The 26,345-nt window shown below is 35.6% G+C and overlaps 3 protein-coding genes across 3 annotated transcripts; 2 read left to right on the top strand and 1 right to left on the bottom strand.

Annotated features, from left to right (window-relative positions):
• The first annotated feature begins 49 nt into the window (after positions 1-49).
• On the top strand, positions 50-3,533 carry mRpS25 (mitochondrial ribosomal protein S25). Its single transcript, XM_019057481.2, has 4 exons — positions 50-398; positions 1,143-1,249; positions 1,991-2,078; positions 2,893-3,533. The coding sequence occupies exons 1-4, from the start codon at positions 262-264 to the stop codon at positions 3,074-3,076; spliced, it is 516 nt and encodes a 171-aa protein (XP_018913026.2). The 5' UTR covers positions 50-261; the 3' UTR covers positions 3,077-3,533.
• Positions 3,534-3,972: 439 nt separating this feature from the next.
• Positions 3,973-9,499, bottom strand: LOC109041220 (probable RNA-binding protein 18). The gene is made up of 4 exons (XM_019057480.2): positions 9,117-9,499; positions 6,846-7,059; positions 5,664-5,740; positions 3,973-5,045 (listed from the first exon to the last, which is right to left on the bottom strand). Exons 1-4 carry the CDS (start codon positions 9,200-9,202, stop codon positions 4,850-4,852), a joined length of 573 nt encoding a protein of 190 aa, XP_018913025.1. The 5' UTR covers positions 9,203-9,499; the 3' UTR covers positions 3,973-4,849.
• A 118-nt stretch (positions 9,500-9,617) lies between these two features.
• LOC109041219 (angio-associated migratory cell protein) lies at positions 9,618-22,768 on the top strand. Its single transcript, XM_019057478.2, has 10 exons — positions 9,618-9,780; positions 11,288-11,527; positions 12,591-12,718; positions 13,494-13,625; positions 14,847-14,991; positions 15,605-15,804; positions 17,052-17,210; positions 18,464-18,645; positions 19,139-19,210; positions 20,615-22,768. The coding sequence occupies exons 2-10, from the start codon at positions 11,293-11,295 to the stop codon at positions 20,655-20,657; spliced, it is 1,296 nt and encodes a 431-aa protein (XP_018913023.1). The 5' UTR covers positions 9,618-9,780; positions 11,288-11,292; the 3' UTR covers positions 20,658-22,768.
• The last annotated feature ends 3,577 nt before the right edge of the window (positions 22,769-26,345 follow it).

Here is a 26,345-nt window from a genome sequence, read left to right as displayed (position 1 = left end):
ATTGTTTATTTAATTTGGTAGTTTGAGGTTATGGTTATGGTCATTATGGTGTGTCCATGTTGGTGATAGTATTATTTTAAATTAAATTAGTCCTAACAAAAATTTCGATCTCTATTGTTTTTCTCCGATGTAATTTTCAACCAAAAACTTATCGGTCCGCTCAGGGAATCCAATAAAAAACAATTACTTTTACTTACTGCAAGTATTCCGTTCAAAGTTCTCGTTCGCCTTGTTTTGTAATCACCATCTCCATCCAGGATCATGCCTTTTATGCACGGTCATGTGCCCATCAGGCGTACACTGAAGTATTTAAATGCCGGTCAAATCATTCTCAAGGAAAGAATAAAAATATTTTCTTTAAATTTCAGCTCTAGAGGAGATCATCATAAAGGAGCTAGGTAAGAATTTTATGTGAATACCTGTATCGATAGTAATTGGTCATTTCCCTTTTAAATCTCTAATAAACCATGAATTAGAATCCATCCTTGTTACTTGTGTGTCTTTGTTGTCCAACGGTTACGTGGGGCTGGCTTGATTAGGGGCGGAGGGAGGATGGTGTTCTAGGAATGATAGAGCGCATTTAATCTAACCTCGAGCACGAATTTTAACTTTCAAATCAAAATCTCAACATGAATTTTGCAGCAGGACTAAAAAATAGTGAAGAGGGTAAGCCCTAAGTTTAAGTAAATCCCTTAACGTAGGGGACCAAGGTCTAATTATTTGCACGTTTACAACAAGTACAAGTTTGTGACCAGTCCTGGGTGCATAGAGTTTTAATGAATGTAATTTGGTGGCAAAAGTGCAAAACCACTTGTCTCCTTTGTGGTGTTTCAAAATTTTTGTTCCTATTTTATTTCTCAAAAGAGGAACAATTCAACTTTATAACTTGAAATTTATACAGGATATTCTGCCATTGGAAAAGAGGCTATCAAAGGAGTTTTCAAGAAATCATGTTGAATGGTTTACTAAAGAAAAGATAACGCAAGTATGATGGGAAGTCTGTAATGTCACAAACAGAGATATGTGGTTTCGCAATTTAGTCATCGAATTATCACTTGATAGGTATTTTTAGCTGTCCTGGGACTGAGGATAAAATCATATTTTCATGTGAACCTTTGAATACATTCCTCTTTCTCTTTCAGGGAATTCGCATTTTGGCATCTGCAGCAACTCCAACATAAAAATCCTGATGTTCATGTCGTCGAGTTTAAAGATTTGACTCCATCACCATTTATTAGATGCTTCACAGGTGAGTGTTTAAGTCTGAATGAAGTGATTATTTTGTCTTTAGATTTTAAGGTTTTGCATTGATGAAACTCACTCCATTTTCAGCAAAAAATTTGAACTTTTCATCAACATTTTACCCAAACTATCAACAGATTTAAAAAAAATGGTTACTTTCCACTGATTTTGGCATGACGTTACACCGCATCAGACCCTCTTTCTCCCCCCATCCAGCACCTGTCAAACCACGCCGACCCCCATCCTCCTTTTCTTGTATCTCCCCCCCACCCTCCTGATGGACATCTCCCAAGACACTTCCTGCAATGACTGGCCTTTGAATTTGAAACATTATATAGGACAAATCCTGTATCAAACGTTATAATCATATTTTAACATAAAAAACGATCACTGAATTGAAATACTAACACTTTTTAGTGAATTTGAGTAAAGCAAGAGAGAAAATAAATTTAAATAATGGACTTTTGAATTCAGCGGGTAAATAATATAAGGGTGTTGAAACCGGGCTGGTTAGGTCCCAAAATTGACCCATTTATCTACCTTCATCAAAATTTTTGTTTGTTCCTTAAAATTTTGATGTTCTAGAAAACAATTTTGTACAAATACTCCTAAACAAATTCAGTTCTTCTTACCAAGTCTCTTGATGGTGATCAGCCTTCTTCCAACCACCCCCTTATGTGTATCATAATTCTTCATACCTGAATTTTTCCTTTTGAATTGTACTTAATATACTTTATTTTCATTTCAGACAATGGAGATAGTGTTATAATTGATTTGGAAGGGAGAAGCAAAGAATCAATCCATGATCATGTCATGAAAGTTTTAGGAAAATCCGAGTAAGTATATCGTCTTTTTTCCATCTTTTCTTTTCTTTTTCTTAGCATCATACAGAGTTTACCCTACAAAAATGAAAACCTGGAAATGAAGGATTTCAACAGAAGAATTATTTGTCAATTTGTCTCTTAATTGATGTTTATCTATTTATTTCCTTCATGACCAATTCATTTCATGTCAACTTTTCTCAAGGGAGGCTCTATTATTGTTTGAACAAGTACAATGATCATTCAGATGTTCATTGCTGTGCATTTGAAATTCCTGGCAGCAGATATGCAATCATTTTTTTGAAACAGTCATTCAAGGTTTCCAATTTTTTTTTTTTTTTTAATTGCACAACTTCAAAAGGAGTCATGCCTGTCAGCATAATTATGCTACATCTTTGAGGAAATCTTGTATCAGCAGAGCAGAACTTACATGACAGTCCTAGTTTTACTCCTTTCCTGTAACTTCCATCTTGGGTTCGAATCTTTTCTTTTGAAATACATGCATAATGGTGTACTGCCATCAGCTGAATAGATTGGTCTCTCTATTCCTTCTTTTTTGTTGTGTTTAATGGTGTATTTTTTTTTTATATTTCAGTCGTAAAAACTTACTTGAGCAGCATATCGCCTCAAGTTTAAATCATATCTTAGGTCACTTCCTCAGTCTGGACACTCTCAAGTTTTTATCCTCCTCACAAATTAATTATTTTTGTAGGCGGTCATGCACAGACCTCTCAGAAATCAGGATTGCTTGTTTTAGGAAAATAGAACACTTCTATGTATTTCATGACAACTAATACATAATTTAAATTTTTTTTTGTTTATTTTTCAGAGATTTATTAGAAAAAGAGGCAAAAGCAAGAGAGAAGAAAGAAAACCCTGCTAATTTTGGATATATGTGTGAGAAAAATTGCATCTGCGAATTCTTTGGTCAAGTTCCATGCCCAGGAGTGGTGCCTTTACCCCTTTACATGAAAGGAAAGACCATCAAGAAATTACTTGAAGGAGATGAATAATAAGCAGTTCACAGAAACTATCATGTACGAACTAGTGATTGGAAATCACCCTAAAAGTTTTGTATTTTGTAAGTAGAATGCCCAAAATATGCTCTGCATCTGTGTACATAACTAAGAAATAAAAAAGATGAGGGCAGGATTTTTCAACTCTTTTCCTCAGCTGAACCCATACCTGCAAGCTAACTGTGGATCGGAGGGCAGGTGTTCTTCAGTTTGCGGTCAGAGCTGAGAGAAATGAGGAAGAGCACTGCTGTAAGATGAATTGAGATTTCATGACCTAATCAAAGTCAGACTCAAAACTTCATTGAAATCTTTATTCATCGGAGCACTTGAGTTAAATGATACTGAAATAGATTTTTTGTTTGTTTGTACAGTATAATAATGATATCAAGTCTCATTTCAATGGATTTTCATGTTTTCAAGAATAAATAAATGTTACTTTGTTTTTTATCCTCTATATATTCTATATTTTTTCTATTATTCAAATAATCCTTTTAGTATTTCATTAAAAAAATATCACATCTAAGTAGCAGAAAGGAACCAATGTAATTACAGTGTTTTCTAAATCGTGCAACTTCTCCTTTGCTTTAACAAGTAATAAATAGACATTAAGTTATCAAATTTAAAAAATTGTTGTCTTTTAAAATTAACAATTTTTTGATAGAGAAATAAAAACATGTTCTCATTCAGGCATTTTCTTGTAAGAAATAGATTCATATTTACAATTTTTACAATGCTGTAATTGTGATGGTTCCCTTCCACTTGATGCAATCCAAATGTATGTGCTTAGTCCTCCGTTGTTGAGGAATGGTAAATGAGTTGTCACAGAAGGTGAAATGCATTATAAAGAATGATCACTAAGAGGTATTCAAAGAAAAGAATTCGATAAACATTCATGAATCGACAAATAAATTTACTTTGATTCTACCAAGTCTCAGTGATTACAACTTTTCAACTTGAATCAACAAAACATAAAATGTAGATATGAAATCAATTCATTCATAAAATACTGTACAACTTACTGTAAAATTCATACAGAGAAATAAAATCTATCACTTCTTGGTTCCATCTATTTTACAAATTAATACATTGGTACTACTGAACTGAATTAAAAAAAAATAAACATTTCCTTAGAATGAAACTTATAATTTCTTGGTGCCATTTGATGCGCTAATAACAGATTTCAACCATTAAATTAAAACCAGAAAAAAGAAATCTTTGCACGAGTGTAATTAATTGTATCACTAGAGATCCAAGCACTAGTTAGTTGAATTAATATTTTTTTTCTTGCATCAATCATTTGTATTGAGTTAGGTTAATTTAGAGTTATTTTCCCTTTATTTTTCTTTTCTTTTTTTCAAAGCAACTGCGTGGAAAAATTTTCCCGAAAAGGAAAAAATTGGGTGACAAAAAACCAGTTAAAAATATTTATACTGGAGCTGTAGAGCACCCCCCCCCCCTTCTGCCTCGAGGAGTAGACAAGGAGGGATTGCCAAACTGTGTGTATTATTGCCTACACTTATATTTTCCCCTCTGACAGCCATAAGGCTGAAAACATTACTTTTTCTTGTTTTCTTTAGATGTTCATAATACTGAGATCATATACAGAAGAGCATTGCAACCCTTAAATACAATGAGATTACAAGGAATTTCTTCAACCTTGTTCAGGCGAACTCTGTTAGTCTATTAAGCTCCTTATCTTTATTTCCTTACAGTAAAAATTTGCAGTTTAGTTAAAACTACGGAGATCTTGTTGATGAAATTTAAAGAACACTATGAGCGAGAGTAAGGTTTTGATCGGTGAAAGTTTCTTTGATCTGAATATGGTTTGTTCATCCTATGGGAATTCATGCCTCCTCTTGAGCTAGAGTGACTAGATTTTATAGTAGGCTGTATTTCAACTTCACTAAACGAAGTACTTTCCATCATCTTCAATTTTGCTTCAATTGCCTGAATTTTGGTGAGTTTACTGGAAACAGAAAAATTAAAGCACAAATCAATGCTAGTTTTTAGAGTGATATTTCGGCAGTGAAATTAATCATGTGTTTCAAAAAATGGTTCAAAAAACAAAATGAGTCTATTTCTCAATGAGTGCTCAACTGCACAACCTGAATTGCAACTAGCCTGACGAAACGAACAAACGATTTTTAATAAATAATCTTCACGGTTGAATTCCACAAGGGAGCAACCTCATACTCATATTATAAATTCAATTTTATAAAAACAGTTTTCACAAAAAAGGAAAATTTCATACTATTCAGGATCAAACATCATTGTTTTTGGGGGTTCGCTCTTACATTTCACCCTATTGAAGATTTCAAGTACGCAGAATTATTGGTACATTTTCAGTGGATGCGTAATTTTTGGCTTTTCGTGAAACTCTATTAAAATGAAAGATGGGGGTTCAGTCGGAACTCTGAGCCTAGGATCTTACGCGAGTGCAGAGATAAAATTACTTTCGTAAGTGCGATTCGAACTGCTTCGAATTTTTGAAAATGCAAGGAGGGCTGGACACTGCTCTTCTACTCTTCAATTGTAATGTACTTCAAAATTAAACAGACGGAGGAAATGGGGAATGATTACATACCTGATTGGTTTTTTTTCTTCAGAGGCACCAGCTAGAGCAGGAATTGTAAGTTTAGGTTTGGATTTGGTGTCGTCCTCCTGTAACAGGAGAAATGAAAAATCAATACTTTTGCCACAGTAAAGTATACCAAAAAAGAGTCCAAATTAACAGGTCAGCAAGTATGTTGGTGTAATGGAGACATCCACTACTATCATGTCAGATCCCAAATATTACAGTCTCCATTCTCTGAGATTCTTTAAAAAAAGCACACGGATACACAGACCAGGAATATGTTGCGCTCAAGTCTTATAAAAGATGGAAAAATGAAAGTTCACTGCACATAATAGGGCTATTGAAATTTTTTTTTCAATCCATTTTTGGTGATGACACTGAAAATGTGAATACCTACATTTTTTCATGTTTCATTTTTAACTTTAGGAAGACGGCCGCAGAAAATACGTGCAAAATATGCAATTGTGGCCCCAAAACTAAAAAAATGTAGGCCATTACTTGTGCTTAATATAACTATGTCAATAATTTTGACTTTTTCCTTTTTACAGATATGATTTTTTCTATTTTTAATGGGTAGATATTTAATGAAATAATACAGATCGTTTTCACAATGTCAAGAGTAAATTTAGATCTCATTAAAACAGTGAACGTCTTTTTTCAATAGAACATTTTAGTGAGGTTCTGAAGTATGGATGAGAGTATTGCTTAAATATAAGCGCGGATCATGGATATTACATTGGATTCATGGTGGTTGAAAGCATGGTTTGCACGTTGCTTCCAATGCTGTCGAAAGCTTCAAGCCAGTGAGAAACATTCTTTAAATAACTGCAACCTTAAGCCTATTTCATCCGGTCAAAACGCTATTTGGAGCCTTTACAAGCTTAAAAGGATTGCTTTCTAGAATTTAGTCTGAACTTACCAGGAGAATTTCTGGATCATGTATCAGTCCCAATGGAGCAATGAGGGTTCAGGATATTGACAAAACAGTTAGAGGGAGAGAGATTTGATTGTCAAAGTCATCACTGTGTCTTTGCAATTCATTTATCTTCCTTTAACTTTTTCCTCTTTTCAAAGCGGCTCAACTGACCTTGATGCACATCATTCCGATGTCCTACTGATTGTGGTTCTGTGAGCCACTGCAAGACGCTATTGCGATGAAGATGAAATAAGATTCAGGAGCCTAAGTTTTACCTTTTCATTGTTGTACGCCCATTTGATGGCAATATTCTTTGTTCCAACTTTAGTTCCATCTAAGGCTGTTTTCACCCGTTTGGCATCCTCCAATTGTGAGTAGGTGACAAACGCATAGCCTCGTGGCTGACCTGCCAACGGTCCAGATCGATGGAAGAGCAGGTCAAACTTTTCGATGTTCCCAAATTTTTGAAGGAGTTTCAGGAGATGAAACCAATTGAGAAAAAAAACAAACACATTATTGGTGACATGATAAGTACATATTGACATGAGTATCATTAAATCTTGAACTAGGAAATAGCAAATACGGATAGAAAAATTCATTATTACAAGTTGTTATGACTGAGCTTGATTTGATTTTTGATCTAATTAAACTAATTAATTAAATTTAATATAATTAATTAAATTAAAATTTAAAACTAATTAAAAATAATTTGATTAAATTAATCTAATTAAATTAATTAGCAACTCATATGAATGGGCATTTCCAAAAACCCTGCAAGCCCATCTGCCTTGATTTTCCAGGAGAGACAATAAACTGAATAATGGACCACTAGATAAGGTACAAATTTCAGCATTCTGATACATGTTTCTTAACCAAAATTTTACGTAAAACACGATGCACACAACGAAAATTACCGAAATTAACTCCTTACGAAGATATTTAATGATTCTTAATGCGTGAATTCAAACCACCCGCTCATGAAAACTCAATGCTCTACGTGATTCACATCGCGCGCTAAACGTTATCATGACAGTCTCCGCGATATAAAAATCTGGCAACCTCAATCTTGACGCTTTGGCTCAGTTATAGCAAATTGCTAATAATTTGAACAACACATGATGGAAAATGAACATTGCTCGATTGAGAAGCTTGCTGAAACCGTTGTAGTGGGCGATTTGACTCATGTAGAGTTTTGAGTTTCTTGTGAGCGGGCAGTTCAAATTCCTCGTAACCAATGTGAAATAAAAACGTTAATATCTTCGTTAGGAGTTGGTTTCCGTAATTTTCGTTGTGTGAATCGTTTTCTACGTGAAATTCTGGTTAAGAAACATGTATCAGATCGCTTAAATTCGTACCTTGTCTAGTGGTCCATTATGAAGGGAGGCATAGCCGAGAAGGGCATTTCAATTCAATTCAATTCATTTATTTTAGTTCGGTGACATATTAACAATAATTCAATTTAAGCTCCATCCCCCACCGAGAGCACAGCTCGAGTGGTGAGTGTCTGGACAACTAAACAGCATTCAGATAGAAAATATAATAAAAGACTTAATTCAATGATTTTAAAAAATCTTTACGAGCTTTATAAAGTGAGAGACAAGAAAAAAAAATCAATAATAAATAAATAGATAGAATAAAAAAATAAAATTAAATAGTGACAAAGTATAATAGAATGACTAGATTTTATTTATTTTTCCCTTGTGCTTTAGTGTCTCACACGATGGGCCTCAAAGGGGTTATTCTTCAAACCACTCTCCTCCCCCCAAAATAATGTTGTTTTGAACAGATGTGCGTAGTTTTTTGAAATGATCACTTGATTTTGGAGGTTTTACAGACTAAATTGATGGTTACATTTCATTTTTTGATGAACTTCTCTAAGATCTTTTGTTTATGCATCTCAATGCAGGAAAAGGTTAACGGTACTAGAGGTGTCGTCAGCTAAGTTGACGGTTGTTTACTTTCGGTTTGCAGGCGTTTTCGCGTCACTACTATCCACATGGAAACATCTGGTTCTCTCAGAAGCAAGAGCACAAGCTTAGATAAGTTTTTTAATACTTTCAAACCTTGTAACACTTTAATTTTTAGCCGCACAGAATTCACAACCACAAAAAAGTCGCAAATCATAACTGATAAGTAGTTTTTTTACAATACAATCATGAGACTGATGTTTTTGATGAGGATAGTAGCGAACACCGCTTTGTTCAGAGGACCAAATTCGTCGTTGGCCCTTGCAAACCGAAAGTAAACAACCGTCAACTTAGCTGACGACACCGCTAAAAATGTGCATTGCCGCGCTACCTTGGATGGCGTTGCAGAAGGGCAAGGATTGCAATGCGGAACAATATTGCAGTGAGGGGGGGTCTGTCAAATTCCCGTTGAGTATTTTCCATTTAAAAAATAAAGTATGACAGAAAGTCTGCGACGTCGCAAATGGAGGGTAAATATGATTGTCGACTTACGCTGCCAAATTTCACAAACCTACTTTCATAGTAAGAGTTCTTGATAGCATGCAATACTCGGTCAAGACAAAGCTCAGTAATACTCACTCGGTGATTCGCTCATCCAGGTTACCTATCCACAATCTTCTATCATGAACGCCATCTGGTCCATGCCCTGCGGAGCTGCAAGTCATAATTTCAGCTAAGCGGACACCTCTTGAAAGTTAAGAAGCGAGAACGATCACCTCTCAAATATCCAAGGACTCTATCTAAGGCCAAATTTTAAAGATGGAATAAAGGTTGATGTGACAAATACCGAGGCGAATTGGCAACACTTCTAACTGCAAAACAGCCCCACGATACAAGGAATTTTACACTCACTGATACCTGAGAAGCCTCAGTTAGAGATTGTTTCTCACGAGGTTTTCGAGGATTTAACTAAAATGTACATAATCAGAAGCACAGGGCTGTTGGACTGTGTTGGACTGTCAAAAGTTCAGAAACTCAAAAGTAAACAATTCACTTTCATTCCTCTGGGAATTTTAAGGTTAAGAAAGCTGACCTCAACGGTTTCGTCAACCGTTAAAGCAGCATCAATCAAAAAGTTCTTGAGGCAGAAGAAGAAGACGTAGAATTTTCGGAGACCGATAATCGTAATCAATTTTTCTGATAAATTCTTCAAATTACCAGTGAAATACCTCGTGTCACGTTGTGTAATCTAACTGCTCAAACGCCTCTTAGCTTTTGGACTTTTTTCCGCAACATCAACCAGGTAATTCAGTCGCAGATTCCTTGCCAACCACAGCTTTGTTTACCCATTCAAAACTCTTTTCATAAGTATCTTCATCGTGAAACAAAATCTGTGATTACCTCACACAGTCTCTGATTGTAACGAATTTAGATTAGGAACGATCGTATTCTTGCGTGAAACATTTTCTCCTGATACTGTCACTCTTTGCATGAGGCTAAGTGTCAGAGAGTCCCTGGAACGCAAGTTATCAGAATCGATCTTCCTGCACCTACTTATCCTCACCACAAGTCATCTCGGAATTTTCCTCTGCCTGTCTCCTCTTTAGATTTTGTTAAGTATCCAGAAACAGTATTATCATCAACAATTTTGGGTCTGAGGCACAGCTAGACTCGCAACACATTGCCACGCTGTCCCCATTATGAGGAACAATAGGAGGAGCGTAGCGATGTGCTGCGAGACTAGCTGTGCCTCAAACCCAAAATTTTCGATGAGATTACTATTTCTGGATACCTATCAGAATTGATCTTCCTGCACTTATTTATCCTCACCATAAGTCATCTCGGAATTTTCCTCTTTTTTAGATTTTGATAGGTATCCAGAAACAATAATCTCATTAACAATTTTGGGTCTGAGGCACAGTTAGACTAGCAGCACATCGCTACACTGTCCTAATTATTAGGAATCATAGGAATAGCTACTTACGAAGTTAATTGATTATCCATTCTACCAGACAATAGCCTTGTTCACAAAGTTGGCTGCTAATACAAGATTCCAGGGGCTGCATCAGACTTAAGTCTTGTAGTGATCCCTCTACAGCTCTTTCTTTTTTCTCTCCCTGAACTTCCGTGTCATTGTGCATCTAGTTGTGCGATAAGCGTCAGAAGGAACCTCTCCATTAATTCCCCCTCCCTTTCCCTTTGCTGAAAAGCTACGTTAAAGATTCTTCTCTAGAAATTTGAGACAGCCTTGTCCTTCCTCAGTTGAATCGTATTGTCTCAATCTCTTATCGATAGGAGGCTGGCGAATGCGCACACTATGAGTGATTAACACCTGTCACCTGACAATCTGGGAAACCTGAAAAGTTACAGAATTTCTGAAGACCAGGAAAAGTGAGAGAAAGTCTGGTCATTCATTGTAATAGTCAGGGAATTTTATGAATAGCGCATGAGCTCGACAACTGCAGCTGATGCCCTAAGAGAAAACAAGAATGCCCCTGAGTACCTTTTCCCCTTAATTTAAATCTCTAGAAGTAGAGATATTGTCCTAAGTTTAGCAAAAGTCAGCATATCTTATTTTTTATAATTAAGTTTAATTGGAAGTTTAGTTCGAAGGTTAGGGAATTTGAAAACTTTAGAGCAAGGGAATAACAAAGAATCAGGGAATGTTAGGGGTTGTTAAACAGAAACTGTGTAACGAGGTAAAGAACTCTCTGCACCCGAGTTTTCAGCTTTGTCTGACTGAGAAGTCAGCTGCTCGAAATTGCCAAGTATTAAATCAAAGTAGTTAAAGTGGGTCTCCTTGTTTGCAGATAAAATGAAACAAGATACTCCACCTGCCTCACCTGGACAGCAGGAGGAGGAGGATGATGTGGTAGAGTTGGACGAGGAGTTCATCGTTGATGAAGACGAGGATGACTATGAGAATGACAACGGCTTCGGCATCAGTGATATCAGCATGGATGATGAAGATGGGCAGGATGAAATGTCAGAAGCTGCCAGTAATGCTCCTAAAAGAGACGACTCTGAATTGGTATTCTCCAAACATACAGGTAAGAGCTTGAAATTTTTACGAAGCGAAAAAATAAGTTATTACTTAAGTATGATTATGAACAATTTAAGAAACTATTATTTACGTTTTTCAGTGTCCATACTTTTTTCTCATAGTAAAGTCACCTACTTTCAATCCAGAGAGTTTGAAAACAAATTCTGAAATTTATTATTATTAGAAGTGCCATTTATCACTAATATCTTTTAAAATATTTTTACTTTTACCTTTCTTTCATGTAGACTGGCACAGAACTAAAATTGTAGGAAATGAGGAATGGATATAGAACCGACCCAATTTTCATTACCTTGTCCGACTTGTAAGTACGCTTCAGTCCTGCATGGAAGGCTTGTGTACAGGAGCTCTGTCAAAGTGTTTATAACAGACAGCGATACTCATTTTGAGTACATAAGCTCTCTTAATGTGTTAGTGGAAGGAGGTCTGCCTGCTACATCACAACTCAAATGTTTTTCACTGTGAAACTTCTCTACAGCTGCCACGTCCATATTTGTTTTCTTCTACCACGTAGAAATTCCTCATGTAGAAAGTGTGTCATTTTACAGAACTCCCAAAGAATTTATCAATCTGAAGAACCATGTGTGGAACTTAGGGTTTCACTGAAAAAGAAAAGAAAAACCTGACAGTTCTATCAGTAAGAATCATATACTGTGTATGGAGTTAGTTCTCCCTTCAGTTTCTCAGCCTTCACATTTTTTCAAACTTGCTCTCTCGTTTTAAAAATCCCCATTTCTTCCTGAAATTTTCAAGATGATAACCCTTTGTTTCGTCTTAATTCACAAATTTCAACAATTTTGCAAAGAATATGCAACTGTCACTGACATTCTTCCAAAAACCTGCTAATTTCACCACAATTTGAGCAAATAAGAAGCTGGCCTCCCCAGACAGCCTTTCCATTTTCTCACCTGAGCATCTTAATCTCATGGTGAAGAAATTTCTGCACCCCTGTTGAAGAGGACTAGTGCGTAGTTTGCTCACATATAACAGTCTTCTTGTTTTCAAAATCCTCTAAAAATGTTTCAATATCAACTAAAATATTCCTTCTTTAGGTTCCGTATTTTGCTGTCATTTGGAGCAGAAAATGGGTTGCCTAGCTGTTACAGGAGGAGAAGATGAAAAAGCCTACGTCTGGAAAACACGTACAGGAGAAGTTGAGTTTGAGTGTACCGGCCATAATGTAAGCATTACCCTAATTTTTGGTTCTTTTGTACATACAAATCAATCATAGATTATTACCTTACAGACTGAGATGCAAACACAGGCCAGGGTGTCTACAAGTCCGGAATTTCTGGAAAGTCTGGAAAAAGTACTGATTTTTTAAGAGCGGTCCGGGAGTACTGAAAAAGTGCGGAAATTCCGCAGGAAGGTCCAGAATTTTTTTTCATTTCTTGTCATTTTGGTCATAATTTGAGCGAGTAATTCAAACTTTGAAATTTTTCGAATTTCGTCAATTGGAGGTACTGAAAAAGTACTGAATTTTTCTGTTAAGAAGGTACGGAATTTCTTGGGATTGTACTGAAAAAGTACTGTAAAAGTACTGATTTTTGGCCAGCCTATTTTAGTAAACACCCTGCAGGCTGTGACACTTATATTTCATCATTAAATTTCAACCAAAAGTTGGATTTTCCAAAACTTTTACATGAAACATTGATGAAATTTCACATTTTAAATTTCAGTGCAGCAGTACTTCATGAAATTTTCCATCATAGCGCACAGAAAAGTTGTTGCCAGCAGAACACATTAGAATCTTCCGAAACATTAATTTTTTCTCATCTACTCAATTCTAAATTAGAGAATCCGAAACAAAGAATAATAAACAATATAACCTATTTTATATACCTATTGCAAAATATTAATGAAATGATTTTTTTTTTTTTTTTTTATAATCACAGGATTATTATTCTCTTTTATCCTTTTCCCATGTGCAACATTAATTACTGAATATTTTTTAGGACTCGGTTATTGGTGTTGAATTTAACCATGATGGCTCTCTTGTTGCAACTGGTGACATGGGCGGACTGATCCAAGTTTGGAAAATATCATCCAAGTCTCTTCTCTGGAGTGAAAATATCTCTGAGTTTGTTGTAAGTGCCATCTCTCTCTCTCTCTTTACTCCGTATATCATACCAGAGCTTATAAAATCGACGGTGATACTGCAAAAATGTGTGTCTTGATTGCAGTGTTTCCAACTCTCCAATCCTATTTTATTTCTTATAAGGATACCAAACATGAATCATGCCTTGAAATTTTCACAGAATATTCTTCATATAGCAAAGAAAAACCACCGGAGTTTTCAAGAAATGACATTTAGTAGTTTTCAATGCTGAATATAAAATACCGCAGGAAGTTTAAAATGTCACAAACCAAGATACGCATTTCTACAGTTTCACCATCAAAATGTCAGTCCTGGTATATTCTCAGGGTATGTACTGAACAGCTGCCATTGAGTTTAAAATAATTTATCAGAAAAAACAATTCGAATTTCAAAGCTTATTTTCTGGCATTCGTGATATTTCCTCTTCGTTTGCAGTTAAAAAGTTAGAATTCCAACTTAAGGAGCCAAAAGAAAGGTATTACAAATCCAAAAGCAAAGGCATGTCTTGTTAGGCACTTTCAACTAGGGTTACAAATTTTTTGAAACTGTTATCTTTGGTTGATAATTTTTGACCCTCTGATCAGTGCCCTATGGTAACTTTTTTTGCTGAGTGCTCTGCAGGAAATTGCAGGGGCTTCTCTGAAATATACTGAGGCCTTGAACAATATGCTCCCTGGATTTCAATCACAAGCAGCTGATAAAGTATCTGATTAAATGTAGTACAAACCTTTTTTAACATTCTTTAATCCATTTTACAGACTCTACTCAAATCTGTGAGCATACTAGGAATGAAAAAAGAAAAGATCTTTTCAAGCAATGGATACTTGCTCAACTTATCGCAGTAATCAATAACGCTTTTTTGTCTTAACAAATTCATTGCTTTGAAATTTTTGGAATGCTCCTGCTGATACCCCAGGAACGTGCTTTAATTATAATTGTTGAAAATTCTTTTAAACCTTTAGTGATCATTATCCTCTCTATTGCACTCTTTACGTACGAGTATTTCAAGATTGAATTATGCATCTATGATGGTCTGTACCATGTGCAGCGTTACTCATTTAATTTGCTCTGAGTTGCTTCGAAACTGGTTACTCATTTAATTTGCTCTGAGTTGTTCCGAAACTGGTTACTCATTTAATTTGCTCCGAAATGCTCCAAAACTCTGCAAGTACTTAGTACAGTAGAAATTATTGTCAATTTGTTTTTTCAGTGGTTAAAATGGCACAAAAGCGCCAACGTTTTACTAGCTGGCACTCAAGCTGGCGAAGTTTACCTGTGGAAAGTTCCGACTGGCGAATGCAAAGTACTTGCTGGAAATAAAGCCAACACTGACTGTGGAGCATTTTTACATGACGGTATGTTATAATCAAAAGCATCATCAATTTCTCCTGATCTTAGTTGCAGCCTCCATCATCTCATTCATCAAATGAAAAAACAAGAAAAAGTTGCCATCATCAGGGAATACCGTAAATACTGGGAAATGTGTGGGAACCAACCTTGAAAAGTCAGAGAAAACGGGGAAATTTCAGGGAAAATGACATTGTGTCATGGAAAAATTGCTAGTTCACCTTTATTTGCCTTCTAGAGTGGGTGTAATGTTTTGAACAATAAATTTTGCGCAGAAACGATTTAAAATTACATCTTTTACCATTCCACATAATTCAAATGTCAGGGAATTTTACCATTTAATGTGTGAGGAAAATCGGGAAGATGTCAGGGCATTTCATTTTCAAAATCATATGGCAACCCTGAATAAGAACTCCCTTTTAGAAATTTTTCATCGGCTAGAATGCAATGCATTTAGTCTTGACCCCAGTATGAATTGAATCCAAATATTCAATGACCCCTAGATTTTTTTTCATTTATATTGAATGATAAATTTTATATTTTTTTCTTTTTTTTATCTCAAAATTAATTTATCTTTAATTAAGTATTTTCAACAAATCAAGTTTTTGTGTTTGTTTTCAGGCAAACGTGCAGTTATTTGCTATGCAAATGGGATAATCAAAATCTATGATTTAAAAACCAGCCAAGTTCTTCACACAATTGGTAGTCTGGAAGGTCATTCAGGAACCGTCAGCTGTATTGATATCCACCCCGATAACAACCTGATTGTAACAGGTGGAGAGTTCGGTCAGATAGTTCTTACAAAAACTCAAACCGGGAAGGTAAAAGATATTGCGAATCATTTTAATACAAACATTTTCAATTACAGTAGTGGCCATTGTAACTGTAATTTCAGCTACCCTTGTCAATCTATCCTAGGAACCAATACATGTCTATTGCAAGCGAGGCTTTTGAAATAATTGGCTTATATCTTATTGAGCTGATTCATTTTTCCTTATCTGTTATTCTAGAGACTACTTAAGTCCACTTTTATGAACTAAATGTTTTATGTATAAAGCCCAAATTGCCTTATGATGTAATGGATCACTAAACAAGATATGAATTGAAACACTCTGACTCATGTATTTTCCTCAAAATTTCACGCAGAACACAATTCCTGCAATGAAAAGCACTTAAATCAACTCCTAACCATGATAGTAACGTTTTTATTCAGCACTAGTTACAGAAAATTTGAATTTCCTGATCACAAAAAAAAACAAGAGTCTATGTAAATCAAATCGCACACTATAACTGTTTGGGAAGGCTCCTTATTCAGGCAGCGTTTCTCTCCTGGCTGTGTTCTTCATATTGCGAAGAACAAGCAATAGCTGAGCCAAAACGCTGATATCGAGGTTGCCCTATTTTCCTTCTGCAGAGACTGATACGGTTGTGTTTAGTGCGCAATTTAACTTAATTAGATTACGGGTTTTTTTAAGTGGGAAAGATAAATATTTGCAATGGTTTGAACCTTCTCAATTCGTCAAGAAACTGGGAAAGCCCTGAAAATGGTGATTTGTAATGGGAACGTTGGCAAAATCGGGTTCATTTTTGCAAAACTGTGCTGAAAGCCACGTGTTTTGGGCTAAATCGCGGCAATTTACCCAAACAGAGCCATTTAAAAGTCATCTCTTTGAAATTTCTGAAGCAATAGAGGTTTTTATAATGGGAAGGTTAATAATTTCCTGCATCCCTAAATTTATATATGGAAGAAACGTTAATATCTCGGTTAAGAGTTGCTTTCAGTAACTTGTTGCCCAAATCGTTTAATAGTCCATTAAAGGAAACCAGTTATGTAAGGTAAAATGGCAGGTTTGTTTTAGTGTATCAGTACAAAGAAGCAAATTCTAGACACATTTCTGAAACTAAGCAGCAAGGTCAAAATTTCAATTACCTACCTTTTTTCTACCCCCCCCCCCCCCCCTTATAAGAACCGAACACTTTTCCCATAGGAAAGATTTCCCAAAGTTTTTTTTTTTTTGCAAACGACTTTTTTTACTGTTTGTTTTTAAGTTTATCTTTTTGGTTTTAGGTCGCATCCAAGTTCGAGTGTGATGATACATCCAGTAATGAAAGCTCTAACCATCCTGCCTGGGTTGAAGCAGTGTGTTTTTCCAAAGATGCAAATTTTCCCTTGGTTGTTGCTGCCACTTTGAGTGGTAATATTTTCATCTGGGACTACTCAAAACTGGTAAGTCCCTTTCAACTTCATTGTTTGGTAACTTTAAAAATGTACCAAGTTTGTTGAAATCAGTCTTGCCCCTGATTGGATAGAATCGTTGGGCTGGGGGAATATGGTTTTTTGGCCTCCAATCGAATTAAAAAAAAGAAGTTCAAATATCAAATCGATTCGAATTGAATATTTTTACCTACTTCTGACCAGAAACACCTCTTCGTCACTCAACTCGAAGCAAAAATTCTGGATGTTTTTTTAATTAATGTAGTAAATAATTTCTCTTTATGTTTTATCTTGTGGTTCAATACATTTTATTTACATTTGGGCACTGAAAGTGTTTTTTTGGTGCAAACTTTTTAGTATAGTTCATAAATAGAATCGTTTATAATAATTAAGTTTAAAAAGAAAATGTATTATTTACTATCATTGTTGAAGATTACCGAATCATAAATAATTATATTTATTAAATAATTAATTGGGTAACGTTTTTGTACAATTCTGATTTGCTGCGGAGAGAAAAAGTACAGAATAACCAAAATGAGTTTTAAAATAAAAATTGATTAACGAAAATAAATAAGTTGGAAAATTCAAGGTTTTCAAGTTCGAGTTCGAATCGAGTATCTAAAAAAATATACGAGATTTTCGAATATTCATCCAGCCTTATAGAATTGTAACCCACTGAAAATGTTCTCCAATCGATTCCTTGTTTTCCTAATGTTCCTCTTAAGAATTGTGACACATCAGGACCTCTGGCACAGCTGGTTTGTAGCCGACTTTTGCATGGAGTAAATCGAAGTTTTAAAGGTTTTGTGCCAACAGTTGGCGGCATTTAGCACTATGTTTTCCAAAGCATTAGTGCAAATTTAATCAAATGTATGTGATTGACGAACGGTGATAGGAAGGATTTTTTCTTAACAAGGAGGTAAACCTTTGACCGCAAGTCACGCATTGAGATTTGACCAGCGCTGATAAAACCAACCCTTAAGAAGTCAAAGCCTAGAAAGCCGAAAAACAGGTATTTACTTCTAGAAAATATGCATTGCCAAGAAGATGTGGGTGACATCCTTTTTTCTCTTGGTCCACCTGTTTGGGTATTTTGTTTTCTTCCACCATTTGGCCTGTAACATCGCGAAGATTGCCACAGCTAATTGGTGCAGGGTGTAAGCAAAGGCATTTCATCCTCCCATGCACTACCTTTAGTGGCTGATAGCCTGAATTTCAACGAAGTATTGCTGTTGGTAATAAATTAATCGTCAAATACTTTCCAGGCCCTAAGACACAAAATCAGCGTGGGGCATGGAATCAGCCGTCTCTTGTGGGACCCATTGAGCACCACAGTCTATGCTGCTGATCTGGATGGTGCTATCCAAATTTTGAATGCACGCACTGGGGAGGTTCAAGCAGCTCTTCTCGGCCATAGTCAGAACATATTAGATATTTGTCTCTCATCGTAAGTATTCATTTTCAAACCTTTTCTATCAGTTCTAGTCAAGTTTGAAGCATGCGATAGTACCCACAATTGGATCCACCATTTGAATATCGTGAGATGTCAGTAAGTCCCATGTTACAAGACCCAGTCCTAAATTTTGTCTGCCTCTTGTGAGCTTTCTTGATAGAGCCTATCCTGGCATAAGTTGAATGGGGCTGTTGAACATAGTTTTAAATTCATTTTTTGGAAATGAGTAAAAAGTGAAATGATTGATGTTTTTCCATTTTTCATTAAAATTTTAGTAGAAAAAAGATTCTCTAAGGTGCCACAAATCCACCCCTGTTTCTTGTAAAAAAATATTGCAATGACATCTTTACTGATTTATAAATGTCTGTTATTAATGTAAGCGAATTCAATGTTACAATTCTGAATGTAACAGAAATTATGTATGGCATTAAATTTTGTACTCACTTTGATGATTTGCCTTCTCATGTCATTCTTCGTTTTCTTTCAGTGACAGCAGTATGATTATAAGCGCATCTGATGACAAAACCGCCCGACTCTTCGCCATAAATGCACCGGAAAGGTGAGGCACAGTAAATTGATGCCAGCATTACTCCGATTATTGTTCTCTATGTGTCTATGAAAAAAGTAGTTGTTTCAAATATTTTACTCCTTTCAGATAATAGTTACTTCTATGCAGTAGTGATGTGAACAAGCCTTCTTCAGTGTCCTACTCTAAACTCTTTTTATCACACCCAAGTCGGATGTATTTATCCACCTCATATGTATTGAACCTTTAAATAGCCGTTCACAAACCATATTTTCCAGATGTAGAAGGAATCAATTTATTTTTTAGGGAATAGCTAAGGAGGACCTAGTTGTTGTATTGAACAGAATTTTCAAAATCAAGTAGATGTTCAGAACTTTCTGAAAAAGAAAATTAAAGAAGAGTTAAGCAAGCTATGTAAAGTAAATGGGAATCCTTTATCATGCTTGCAATGCATGCATTTTTGCAGCTTTACACTAATAAACTTTTACAAGTGAGCCTTCTGTACGCAAAAAGATTGTAACATCCCCACATCACATGAAAGAGCATCAGTATTCTAGTGTTATCAATAGCCGGGCCATTTTATTCTCAGGACAAAATCATTGTTGTATTATTCCTGAAAATTCTGGCTTTTCTTCTCTGTGAGAAAAAATCACTGATTTACGAATGTTCAGTTTATCCACGGAACAATACTGTTGCTATTGGTCTCTTTTGATTTTTAATCACTGTTTCAAGAGAATTTTACTGCTATTAAATATTTTACATGACAAACTGATACGTTTTTGCATCATTTAGTGTTTCGATTTCGAACTCACATAATCACAAGAGCATGGTCCTCCTTCGCTTTTGCTGTTTGCCAACCTGTGATCTGATCATTGAAATTTGATCTACAGTTAATTGAACAACCCTAATTGATCAATATCAAGATATCAATCAATAAAAAACAAGATAGGACTATTCAGTTAAAAAAAGTGTAATTAAGTTCCAGTTATGAACCTGCTAATGCTCAAAATTCACTTGGCTGTAAACTTTCGCATGTCTGATTACGAGACAAGCTGCAAGTGCTTCATCTGATTCATTCTATGTATTTTTCATCTCTGTCCTGCAATCACTTGTTTCGCCAGCTGTGGTTCCTAAGGTTGAGCACATGTGACACTAGTGCACATTTATCATGTATCCAAAGAGGTTATGTTCTAGACGTCCCAGATATTCTGACCGTGGGGTCTCGTCTTAGAAAGAAAAATTGATAATAGATAAGTCTCTCAGTATTAAGATTGACCTTTTTTACTTTTAATTTTAAGAAAATGTCAGTGATTTTGATAAGTGAAGCCTTCTCAGCGAATAGGTAGTTAAGTGAAATTTTATTTCCTCTATCCCCCCCTTGTGTTTTTATTTCTTTTTTTTCTGTTATTTTCTTTTGGTATTTTTTGTTTTAATTAGGGCGGCATCAAAGGTTGGAATCCAAGATAGCATGGAAAATTAAGAAAAATTGTTTCTTATAGGAAGTCAAAGAATTCAGAGGGAAATGGTGAAATTGCAATTCGGAGCTGAACTCAAGAAGCTTTTTCAGGGTATCATTAGTGAAGTTTTCTAATACAACTAAGACTCCTTGTCAGTACATATATACTCACTGCAAATATATGATGAAAATCTGAAGTTATTTACAAGAGTTAGAAAATACACATAATCAAATGCAGTAATGATCATGCTAGTATCTCTTTCCAAATTGCTCTTTATTCAAATCTTAAAAACAGATCCATTTAAAAATAATCTTAAATTTTATAAAATGTCAAAAACCAAAATTCTCAATGTCAATCACACTCCGATGCAAGATTGTAAAATTTGTATCTGTAGTTGGAGTCACAGGTGGTACCTCCAAAGGGTTCTCTTGTGTGACGAAAATTTCTAAATTGGATTGTTCAGAACCTGGGTGAGACACAAATATATTCTTCTTGTTTTTTCTTGCTAGTTTGAAATGCTAATTTTACACTCAGAAGAAATTGTAAGTCCATTATTTTTCGAAAGTTGCATTATGTATATTTCAAAGCTTTTTATTTATTTTTTTTCATTCAGTTTAGTTTTTCCTCTTTACTATTTAATTTTTCTTGGTGCATTATTTTTCGTTTTTTAGATGACTGAAATTTTAAGAAGTAGGGTATGGAGAACTTAATGGCAGATCTCTCCTTTTAATGTAAAGAACCGGTATTTGTTGTTAATCCTATTTTTATATTTTAATTATAATTGCAAGATATCGCAGAATCAGCGAAGGAGATGATAATTAATTTCATTGTGTGTAAGTCCTGTTAATGTATTGTCTCCTTCTTGGTAAGTCTTACCTCTATAACAAACTTTATTATAATGATTATGTTTTTTATTATTTAATTAGTAGACTCCGCTCTTGTTTGCTACGGATGTCCTGATTCTGTGTGAACCTTTTTCTACCTTTTTGCGATTATTCAAGCCATTTCTTGTGTTATTTTTAGAATAGGGAGCGTAGCTGTATAATGATAATCAGTGAGCTAATTGACAAGGTATGAAATGAAGCATAATGCAAAATGTACTCTCTTTAAAATTTCAGGAGGAAAACAAACCATACAACAGGAAGTCTTAAGAATCAACTCCCAAGCAAGGTACAAATGTTTACAATTAACTTTTGTTAAGTGGTTAACATACAAATGACGTCATTTGTAATAATTCAACTTTCATTTGATCTGTATTAAAAACAGTCGTTAAAATCATGTTCAGGAGTTGATTGTAAAACTCCTGGATAAGTGAATCGTTTTCCTCATAAGATTTTGAAGGGCAAAGGTGCAACATTTTCTAGGTCAGACCTTGTCCCTTTGCCCATTGATGTGAACTTTAATTAAATCCTAAGCTCAAAAATTATCTATATCGTCTTCTATCAATATTTTTAATTTTAAATGTGAACTTACATCAGTAAAGAATGTATTACAAAGGTTCCCTTTCGAATTGCATTCTTTCCCAGAATAAGTAGAATAGATTTTAAATAATACCCGTCAGTGCTTAACTTTATTCATCTCTAAAATTTCTTTTGCTTCAATAGACTCATTTCCATCATGCACATCATCCCACACCTTCGAATTAGAGGCATGTTACCATGAAAATTATATGATTGACTTCTGGAGTACGTAGCATTATATTTTGACTTACCTTTTAATTTTAGATTATCTCAGAGAAAACTATACCACTTGAGACGAAACTGTAGTCTCTCTTCTGTCTCTTGTATGACAAGGAGGGAATTTTTATACTTATCTACGCACTGGTTTCCTATCTACTAGAAGTCGTTAAATAAACTATTTCCTTCCTGAATGTAACTTTTCATCAAGATGTAGTGTTTCCTTGTTGTCAAACAATTACAATGTTGTAGTTCTGCACTTATCTTCCAAGATTTTCGTTTAACAATTGTGTACCTATTACTTAAAATTCATGAATCTGATGTAATTATTTCTCTCATAGACTTTTGCTTTCAGAAGCATTTTTGAACTGTGTACTTCAATTTTTGTCTCAGAATCTACCGCTGAATTTTCAACTTCAATTTGTTTGTAAATAAAATGTTTTGTTTTTAAAAGGAAATATACACGCGTTTTTGTTTTTCATGACTCCAAAACTTGATTTTGTATAAGTAAACTTTTCAAATTGAAAGGAGATGATCTTGAAGGCAGGGATGCAAAAAGTTGAGGGAAAACAAATTCCCTTTACTCTGAATCAAGATAGAAAAAACTAAAAACGCATTAAGATAAGTCTCTCCGGTTTGAACTATTTTGGGATGAAAAATTATGGTCCAAAAACCACCAGTGATACTATTTAGTTGTTTGATCTTGTCAGCATTCTGACGTTTGAAAAACGTCAAAAGAACAGACCAGGTATAAAAGTAACGTTTTTTCCCAAAATTGAATAAGGCTAAGCAAAAAAGTTACATCTATACTACCATTGCAGTGTTTCAAAGTCTCATATCGATGGTGAAACCACCAGACCACGTATCTCGGTTTGTGACGTCGCGTCGCAGACTTCTTGTCTTACTTTATTTTTAGATGGAAAACTACTCCACGTCATCTCTTAAAAACTTACGTGATTTTTCTTCTCTGTGTGAAGGAAAATCTGCGAAAACTTCAAGTAATTATATTGGTTTGTTCTCTTTCACAAAAATAAAATGGGAGCGGAGATTCTTAAACACCGCAAACGAGATACGTGGTTTCGATCGACAGACGCGTTGGTCGGCGGTGACGGGGACTTGAGATACCTGAGAATGTTTGTGAAGAAATTAATTGAGAATAAAAATTACTGACTGAACAATCACAGTCACTGCCTGTGCCAATGTTAATTAAACAATACTAAAGCACTTTATCGATGGTGAAAGTGCAGAAGTGCGAGTCTCTGCAAAAACACAATTTTCCAGGAGAGTAAAAAAACTGTCTGCATTCCTCTTTATTGTCAGTAGAAGGGTAATAATTCTTGAGGATAGCAGGAATAAGATGTATTTTGAAACTCCATCAGCCGATTCAATAATTTCTCGAACTGTTATTGATGCAACTATTAAAACTTGATGGATGTCCGTATCGCACCGGCTGAAATGCGAAACCACGTATCTCCATTGCGGTGTTTCAAAATTTCCGTTCTTATTTCATCTCTTCCATGAGAAACAATCCGAATTTACGACTTAATAAGAACGGAAATTTTGAACCACCGCAATGGAGATACGTGGTTTCGCATTTCAGTCGGTGACATACGGACATCCATCAAGTTTAAATAGTTGCATCAAGTCCCCGTCACCGCCGACCAACGCGTCTGTGTATCAAATCAACTACAGGTAGTATGAGCAGGGAGTCAAAACGCCTTCAATTTTTTGAACGCAATACGGACATCCGTCGAGGTTGTATAGTTGTATCAAGGCGCCGTAGCAAGCGCGTCCCATTGTTTATCGTTACAGACGAATATAAGTTGAGAGAGGACAGTCACAATGCCTGCAATTTTCTACATACATATTTTTGGACAAAATGAGAGGCGACGTTTCTCCATTTGCGACGTTGCAGACTTCCTGAGAAACTTTATTTTTTCGTAGGGAAGCTGGTCATCATAAAACTTAAATTCTCCATGATTTTTCGTATTCTATAGCACAAGCTTTGGTTCAAAATTTGAAGTCGTAAATTCGGATTGTTTCTTATGGAAGAGATGAAATAAGAACGGAAATTTTGAAACACCGCAATGGAGATACGTGGTTTCGCATTTCAGCCGGTGCGATACGGACATCCATCAAGTTTTAATAGTTGCATCAATAACAGTTCGAGAAATTATTGAATCTGCTGATGGAGTTTCAAAAAACATCTTATTCCTGCTATCCTCAAGAATTATTACCCTTCTACTGACAATAAAGAGGAATGCAGACAGTTTTTTTACTCTCCTGGAAAATTGTGTTTTTGCAGAGACTCGCACTTCTGCACTTTCACCATCGATAAAGTGCTTTAGTATTGTTTAATTAACATTGGCACAGGCAGTCATTGTGATTGTTCAGTCAGTAATTTTTATTCTCAATTAATTTCTTCACAAACATTCTCAGGTATATATGTTGCAGGCAATTAAGAATCGCCGGCAAATTGCAATCTATTCGTGTTTAATCAACACATTAAATCGTTTAAAAGTGAAAAAACGAGATTGGAAGTAGGGATTATTATGCTTTGAATTCAAACATACGTTAGCCCCTTCTTCTTGGATACCTACATGGTGCCAACTAGCACCAACTAGTGAAATGTCATCAAAAATCTGTGTTAGGTTCGATTAAGCAACTAAACTAACTCCTTGGCAAAGCGGAGAGTATCGCTGGATTTGAAGGCGTTCGGAGCTGAAGTCGTGCCTTGAATTTCTCCGCTAAAGAAACCTTTACTACATCGATGTTATCGTAATTGGACAGCTTTATGCAATAAGGAACTAGGGTCAAATTTTCGATTTTTTTTTTATGATGAATTCCGTATCAGGAGGGTATTTACTTACTATTGAGAAAAAGAAAATCCTCAAAAACAATTTTTATCCCGCTTCAGCGACCCCGCAAAAATTTGCCGTCGCAGGATCACGCGAAGTTCATTTTGCAATTGGGACCTATACTATGGTTCCCTATTGCGTAATGCGAAACTCGGATTTCCCATTTTGCAATTCGGAACTATAGACAGGACGGCATAATGCTTTCTCGGCATTCTCGGCTCCTGTTCGACCGATCTTGCTGATTTTTGGAACCGGGGGGTATTTTTCGACGGGAAACTCGAATTTCTGGTCAAATTTTGAAAATTCAGAAATCCAAGATGGCGGGTGTGGCCTAAAATGCTATCTCGGCTCCTGTTCGATGGATCTTGCTGATTTTTGGTATCCGGGGGTATTTTTCGACGGGAAACTCGAATTTCTGGTCAAATTTTGAAAATTCAGAAATCCAAGATGGCGGGTGTGGCCTAAAATGCTATCTCGGCTCCTGTTCGATGGATCTTGCTGATTTTTGGTATCCGGGGGTATTTTTGGACGGGAAACTCGAATTTCTGGTCAAATTTTGAAAATTCAGAAATCCAAGATGGCGGATGTGGCCTAAAATGCTATCCCGGCTCCTGTTCGATGGATCTTGCTGATTTTTGGTATCCGGGGGTATTTTTGGACGGGAAACTCGAATTTCTGGTCAAATTTTGAAAATTCAGAAATCCAAGATGGCGGATGTGGCCTAAAATGCTATCCCGGCTCTTGTTTGATCGATCTTGCTGATTTTTGGTACCAGGAGGTACCGTAATAGCAAACCTAGTCTTAGAGATGTTTTTAAAACGTGTCAATGACACCAAGCCTCATTTCTGAAATGTTTCATGTGATACTTTAAAAACCCGAATGAAGTGTCAAACACAAAGCCACTCTGTGTTTAACACATTCCCATGTCACCACATTTTATGTGTCTGTGAAACATTTGCAGATTGTGCCACCGAAATGTTTCGAATTCATTTTTTTACATATTTCAATGACACAATGGTGTAGGTTTGAGGTGTGGGCCAAGACGAGAAACGTAGTTGAGTCACAATGTCTTTATTGAAGAAGACTGAAGACTGACCGCACGCTGTCTTGGTGACAGCGCGGTTGTCAATGGGCAAAGGTCTCCGTTGGCAGTGCATTTTTGACACATTTCTGACAC

The sequence above is a fragment of the Bemisia tabaci genome, chromosome 7 (genome assembly GCF_918797505.1).
Source record: "Bemisia tabaci chromosome 7, PGI_BMITA_v3".
Taxonomy (NCBI): Eukaryota; Metazoa; Arthropoda; class Insecta; order Hemiptera; family Aleyrodidae; genus Bemisia; species Bemisia tabaci.
Note: the sequence above shows the minus strand (reverse complement) of the source record. Positions and strands in the feature narration are given on the sequence as shown.